At 39.0% G+C, this 7848-nt stretch overlaps 1 protein-coding gene across 1 annotated transcript; it reads left to right on the top strand.

The window, feature by feature from the left end:
- Positions 1–1550: 1550 nt before the first annotated feature.
- LOC131857323 (uncharacterized) lies at positions 1551–2168 on the top strand. The gene has a single exon (XM_059209661.1). It carries the CDS (start codon positions 1551–1553, stop codon positions 2166–2168), a length of 618 nt encoding a protein of 205 aa, XP_059065644.1.
- Positions 2169–7848: the final 5680 nt, after the last annotated feature.

The raw sequence follows: 7848 nt of genomic DNA, 5'->3' as shown, positions 1-7848 counted from the left end.
TTTCTTCATGCAAGAAGAGTTGGTTTTCCTAGGATTTGTCATCTCAAAAGGAAATTTGAAAATGGATCCATCCAAAGTTGAAGCCATCCTTACTTGGCCAACACCTACCAATGCAACTAAGGTAAAAAGTTTTCATGGCTTATGTAGTTTCTATAGAAAGTTCATTAGAAACTTTAGTGGAATTTGTGCTCCACTCATAGATACCATAAAAGGTGGAAGGAAATGTGTGTTTGTATGGACCAATGAAGCTAGTAGGTCATTTGAGATGTTGAAAAAGAAGATTGTAGAACTTTGCGCCCTTGTACTTCCTAATTTTCATAAAGTCTTTGTGGTAGAATGTGATGTTAACAATAGGGCTATTGGAGGAGTCCTAAGCCAAGAAGGGAGGCCAGTAGCCTTCTTTAGTGGAAAGTTGAATGAGGCTAAACAAAAGTACTCCACCTATGACCTTGAACTCTATGCTATGGTTCAAGCCTTGAGGAATTGGAGGCACTACCTACTTCCTAAGGAGTTTATTGTTTTTATAGATAATCATGCTTTGAGTTTTCTAAATAGGCAAGAGAAACTTCATCATAGACATGTTAAATGGATGGAATACTTGCAATCCTATACTTTCACATAAGAAAGGTGTTGTAAATAAGGTTGCTGATGCTCTAAGCAGGAGGAGTTTGACCATCCAAGAAATTCAATTTGAAAGTGGAGGTATACACACAATAAAGGACATGTATGCTACAGATGATGATTTCAAGGAAATCTACAAGGTATGTGTTGATATGATAGCAAGGTATCATACTGAATTTTCTGAGTTTGTGGTGCAAGATGGATTCTTGTTCAAAGGAAGCTTGCTTTGTGTGCCTAAGGGAGAATATAATCAAGGAAAAGCATTATGGGAGTCTAGCTGGTCACTTTGGGGCAGATAAGACATTGGAATTGGTTAGAAGATTTTATTTTTGGCCTAGGCTTCAAACTGATATAAGAAGGTTTGTGGAGACTTGTCTTGTTTGTCAAAGGGCCAAGGGCCAAACATCTAATGCAAGGATCTATACTCCTTTGCCCATCCCTTCAAAGCCATGGGATTCAGTAAGTATGGACTTTGTGCTTGGTCTTCCAAGAACCAAATCTGGTTATGACAGTGTGTATGTGGTTGTGGATAGATTTTCCAAGATGGATCACTTTATCCCTTGCAAGACCATTCATGATGCTTCACATGTTGCAGGGTTATTCTGTAAAGAGGTAGTTAGACTCCATGGATTGCCTATGTCAATCATATTGGATAGGGATCCTAAGTTTATAGGTCACTTTTGGAGGACCCTATGGAAAAAGCTTGGCACCAATGTTGCCTTATCTTCAGCATATCATCCCCAATCAGATGGACAAATTGAGGTCATAAATAGGTCACTTGGAAACCTCTTGACATTCCTAACACAAGAATATGGTTCAAGTTGGGATTCCATCTTGGCACAAGCTGAATTTTCTTATAATGATTCCACTAATAGGAGTACAGGTATGACACCTTTTCAAGTTATTTATGGTGTGCACCCTAAGGGATAATGGAACTTAGAGATGTTAGTCATTTGGAGAAGAAGAGTGCTTTGGCTGAAGATTTTGTAGAGGTAATGAAGGATGTGCATGATCAAGTGAGGAACCTGCTGCAACATACCATAGAAAAGTATAAGGTAGCAGCATATAAGAAAAGAAAAGATTTGCAATTCAGGGTAGGTGATTTGGTGATGGTACATCTAAAGAAGGAGAGATTACCTAAGGAGAAATATACCAAGTTGCTGATGAAGAAGCTTGGTCCTTGCAAGATCCTCAAGAAGTGTGGCAACAATGCCTACAAAGTGGACTTACCTTCTTCTATTGGTTTGTCACCTATTTTTAATGTTGCTGACCTGTATCCTTATAAAGGATCTATAGATGATGTTTTTGTTGCAGGTGAATTAGATGTCCAGCATGATGAGTCACTCAAGGAGATATCACAGCCATCCATGTTAGAGATTGAGAGCATCCTTGACAAGCGGGTGATCAAACATAGAAGGAGGAAGGTGTATTATGAGTACTTGGTCAAATGGAAACACCAACCCCTGGAGGAAGCCACATGGATGACTAAGGAGGCCATTGAAAAGGTAGGGTTTCAGTTTGAGTCCATTCCCACTCAAGGGACTTGAGTTCTTTTGAACTTGTGGAGTATGGTGCAGGGCACCTAGGCATGATTTTTCCATTTAAGTTCTCTCAGTTTACATGATGTAATAAGGATGATATTCATTCATCCATAGGTGTTTTTTGATCCTCTTTGTGTGGTCAAGGGGGCTCTATGGTCATTCTATAAACCTGGAGTTGACCTTAGTCCACTAGGATCCTTTCTAGGCCTTTAAGGGAATTTTTCTTGATTTTCATACTATGGCATTAGGTGATATGGATGAAGTGTTGAGGGGTCATTTCATTCATATTTCAACTTTATTTATGAGTTCTAAGTCCTAAGTTGTCAAAAAATGGAAAAATGCAAAAGTTGCAAAAAGTTGCTATGACAACATTTTGCAACTTTGACAACTTTTTTGAAAATTTGTTCAATGGTGGTTCTAACTATCCCAACCCCCTCAAGTTAGTTTAAAATTATGGGGGACACCTATTTGGGCTCTCACATTGATGCCCAAGAGGTTGGGAAAATTTGTAAGGAGAATATACTTAAAATTTCTGAACAAAAACCAGTTTTCTAAGTATTTATTGACTGTACGGACATGGTATGGACCTGACAGACCTGCACCAGGAACATGATGTTTTAGGCATATGAAATACCTTTCATTTGGAATTGGAGTGACTTCATTTGGATCTATTTGGTGCATTTTATAGCAATTCTTCTAAAAATTGTCTTAGAACCTAGGGTTTTAAGGGTTTTGACACCTAATGGGCATTAACTTGCATTCCCAAAGGTACTAACTCATACCCCTTTGGGATTTGCAAGGTGTCCATATGTATTTTATGATCCCAATTGCTCAGGGTCTGGCATGGAAATTCTCAAGGGTATGATCAGGTGTTAGGTTGAATATCCTCATGTATTCAGCCTACAGATTGGTGAATGGAGGTAGCAGTCAAGGACATCAGCAAGGAAGTTGGTGAAAACCATTGAGTGGTGTCTCAAAGAGGTGGATACACCTTCCCAAACCACTGCCTTAGTCTCATGAACCCATCATCAAACTTGTGCTTGTGTTCCACGCCTAACTTGGCCAATTAGGCCTATGAGCCTTGTAGGGTTTGGTGGTGCAGGAGTGGGTTGAGGCTCTACCCTCTTGGGAGTTGTGTGGTAACCTTGAAGAGGTTCTAAAACCTTCAAAACAATATCAGGTTGTTTGAGAAATTGGTCCTTTGTTACCTAATTGCTAGTTGTGAGACCTAATAGCCTAGTAGGTCTAATAAGTGGATTTGGTGTTGTGAGGTTTGGGGAATCAAACCAATGGGTGATTATTGGTTGTTTAGGGTCCTTAAGGGTGTCCCTACTATTGTTTTGGATCAAAGGATAGATTTGTGTCATTTGCCCTATTTGAGTCTTATTAGGGGATTGAGTCTCTAAAGCAACTTTTGTGTCTAAGTTGAGTAACCCATAAGGGATTGGGTGTGGCCTTGTATAGGTCTTAAGGTTGTGTAAGGGTAGTCCTTAACACCCTTATCAAGAGTGGGTAAGGTTGACTAGGTTGGTAGAGTCACCTTTTGAGTCTGGTAGACTGTGAGCCCATTGTGACACTTCCTGCTATGCTCTCTGCATCAAATATACAAAGATATCTCTTTGCTTCACAACTTCTCCCCCAACACTATAGATATCTTCTCCACTTCACATCTTGTCCCTCTTTGACGAAAATGCCAAGGTGATGGCATAAACATCTATGTTCTACTATGTTGCTCCCCCTAAGGAGTAGCATCCTTCATCACACCAATCCTGAAAAAAAAATATCAATGTAAGTCCGAACTGATGTGGAGCACACACCTTTAGTTCACCTCTTGAAGGTGTAACACCCCTCATTCACCTATCAAATAGGTAAAGGTAGTCTTTGGTAGAGGCTTGGTGAATATGTCTGCTAACTGCTCCTTACTGGAAACATGTTCGAGTAAAACTTCTTTGTTCTGAACCTTTTCCCTTAAGAAATTTTACTTAAGCTCAAAGTGCTTGGTTCTAGAATGTAAAGCCAGATTCTTGGAGATGTTAATCACACTTGTGTTGTCACAAAATATACTTACCGATTCAGATACAGGAACTTTGAAGCCATTTAATACATGCTTCATCCAAATTGTCTGTGTGTAGTTCATAAATACTGAAACATACTCTGCTTTTGTTGTAGACTGAGAGATATAGCTCCACTTCTTACTCATCTGTGAGACTAGTCTACCACTAAGAAAGAATGCACCACTGGTTGTGTTCTTCTGGTCATCCACATTACCAGCCCAGTGAGCATCTATAAACACTTTCGGGTTGAAATCATTACTATATGGATACCATAATCCATAGTCAATAGTTCCCTTCAGATATCTCAGAATCCGCTTAACTGCTACCAAGTGGGATTCTCTTGGGCTTTTTTGAAACCGTGCAGTAATGCCCATTGCATGTGCAATGTCCAGTCTGCTATGTACTACATAGTGCAATTTACCAATCATTGATCGGTATTTCTTTTCATTTACCAACCCTGAGTCATCCTGTTTTGATAATTTACAACCGGTCACCATCGGTGTACCAATTGGTTTGTTGTCTTCCATGCCAAAGGTCTTCAACACCTCTTTGACATATTTGGACTGAGTGATAAAGATTCCATCTTTCATTTGTTGAATCTATATTCTAATGAAGAAATTAATCTCACCTATAAGTGACATCTCAAACTCCTTTTTCATCTCATCTGCAAAATCATGACTCAACTAGTCATCTCCTCCAAAGATTATGTCATCAACAAATACCTCACAGATCAAGATCTGATCTCCTTTTGACTCCAAGTAGATATTACTATCCTCACTTGTTCTCTCAAATCCAATCTTCACAAGATGGGAGTGCAAGCATTCATACCATGCTCTAGGTGTCCGCTTTAGTCCATACAAGGCTTTATATAGCCTACACACCATGTCACTGTCTTCTGATAGGGAAAACCCATCTGGTTGCTCTATATACACCTCCTCTTCAAGTATTCCATTCAGGAATGCAGACTTTACATCTATTTGATATACTTTGAATCCCTTGAATGTTGCATATGCAAGAAGCATACGAACTCCTTCCAATCTAGCTATTGGAGAAAAGGTTTCTCTATATTCTTCTCCTTCTTCTTGGGCATATCCTTTACACACCAGTCTGGCTTTGTTTCTAACCACTGAGTCATCTTCATTCAGTTTGTTTTCGAAAACCCATTTGGTGCCATGACATTCTTATGCTCCAGTCTAGGTACCAAAGACCATGTACCATTATTTTCTATCAGGTCAAGTTTCTCTTCCATTGCCTTGATCTAGTCTTCATCTTTATGTGCCTCTCCAAATGTTTTAGGCTCAAATTCAAAGATCATGCAAGATTTTTCTCTAACCTTTCTTCTTGTAAGAATTCTTAAATCCTTGTCTCCTATGATCTGCTTTGGATCATGATTTAGCTTTACATACCTAGGAATGATCTTGGTTGTTTCCTCTTGCTTTTCTTCTTCATCCTCATCTTCATCAACATTAGCATCTACCAATGTAGGAGCACTGTTACTGGTGCTTGGCTATTTTGCAACCGGTTCCTAGAAGGTTACTATCGGTTCATCTCCTACTTCCTCACTGTTGGTTACCTCAGATTTCTCAGAGGTTTCATCAACTCTAACATTGATGCTTTCAACAATTCTCTAAGTCCTATTTTTGAAACATTTGAGAGCTTTTCTCTTTGTGGAATACCCTAGGAATATTCCCTCATCACATTTAGCATAAAAATTTCTTTGATGTTCACTCTTCTTGATATAACATTTACTACCAAACACTCTAAAATAGCTTACCACTAGTGTCTAACTGGTCAAATACTCATAAGGTGTTTTATCCTTACCCTTTTTTATGAGTAGCTGGTTCATTGTGTAGATTGTAGTGCTCACCACTTCTCTCCAAAAGGTGTGAGCAACCTTCCCTTCGATCAGCATAGTTCTAGCTACTTCAACCATAGTTCGGTTGTTTTTCTCTGCAAGGCCAATCTGCTGTGGATTTTGGGGAGCACAATTGCCTCTTGATGTCATTCTCTTCATATTATTTGTTGAATTCACCAGAAGTGAATTCTCCTCCTTGATCAGTTCTTAAGCACTTAATCCTCTTACCACTTTCTTTTTCAACCAGTGCTCTGAAGGCTTTGAACTTTCCAAAAGCTTCACATTTGTCCTTCAAGAATGTGACCCACATCATTATTGAGAAATCATCAATAAGAATCATAAAATACCTATCTCCCTGCACACTCCTAGTTTTCATAGGACCACACAAATCAATATGCACAAGATCAAGTAAATTGTCTGCAGTGAAAAGTTTACCTTTGAAGGTTGAGGAAGACATTTTCCCCAATTGACACTCTCTGCACAAAGGATCATCCAGTTTTCTCAGCATAGGCAATCCTCTAACTGCCTTGATCTTACTGGCCTTCACAATATTATCAAATTTTACATGGCAAAGTCTCATATGCCATATCTAGCTATCCTCAAACTTAGCCATTAGACATGTACTAACATTAGAATTTAGCTAAAATAGGTTACCTTTGGTCTGCATACCAGTAGCCATCAATTCACCATTCTTTCCTTTGATTTTGCACACTCCATTTCTGAATTCCAGAGTGAGTCCATTATCATTCAGTTGAGCAACACTCAAAAGGTTGTGTCTGAGACCTTCTACCCAATACACATTATCAGCACTACTTCTTCCATTCAGAGAGATGGACCCTCTACCTTTTACCATACATGGTGCATCATTACCAAAACAAACCACACCACCATCATACTCTTCCAAAGATAGAAACTTACTCCAATCACTAATCATATGGTGAGAACAACCACTGTCAATAATCCACTCATTGGAATTATCAAAGTGGGAGACAAGGGCCTTCTAGTCTGACACATCTTCCTTGACTGCCACAAACACAATATCTTCATTTTCTTCATCTTATGATTCCTCATCAGTGACACCTTATCAACTAATACAAAATAGTTTCTCCGATCTCCTCCTCTGAACTTCTTGAGCCTCTTTGGTTTGTCCTTGTTGTCACCATTAGGGTAGTTTACAACAATGTGTCCTATCTGGTTACAAGAAAAGCATTTCAAAGGAAGCTTACCTCTGTATTTGTTGGTTCTCTTGGGAAGTCTCTTGGCAAGAAAAGCTTCAAATTCCATCAAGATCTCCTCATCATCCATTTCTCTACTTTGTCTTGGTTCACTACTGGTACTAGCTTCTTTGCCTTTTTTGGATAGTGCAGTAGATGCTCTAAAGGTTGATTCAGTCTTCTGAATAGTGCCATCATAATTATTTAGCTCATAAGTTGTTAACTTTTGAATGATGGAGTTTAGGGATACCTTTGTCTTGTCTATAGACCTCAACTCCTAAATAGAAGCAACCCTTATTGCATAGACCAGTAATAAGGATCACAAAACTTTGCTAACAATAGTGGAATCTTCCATTTTACCACCTGCACTCTTGATATCTCCAACAATTGTTTTGATTCTTATTCCATATTGTTGAATAGTCTCTCCTTCAACCATCTGCATGTCTTCAAACTTTCCCCTAAGGCTTTCTTCCTTAGCTTGTTTCACATGCTCATCACCGCCATAGATATTCTCAAGGGCATCCCATACTTCTTTGGGATTCTCTTTATCCTGAACATCAATG

Source organism: Cryptomeria japonica, chromosome 1 (assembly GCF_030272615.1).
Source record: "Cryptomeria japonica chromosome 1, Sugi_1.0, whole genome shotgun sequence".
Classification (NCBI taxonomy): domain Eukaryota; kingdom Viridiplantae; phylum Streptophyta; class Pinopsida; order Cupressales; family Cupressaceae; genus Cryptomeria; species Cryptomeria japonica.
Note: the sequence above shows the minus strand (reverse complement) of the source record. Positions and strands in the feature narration are given on the sequence as shown.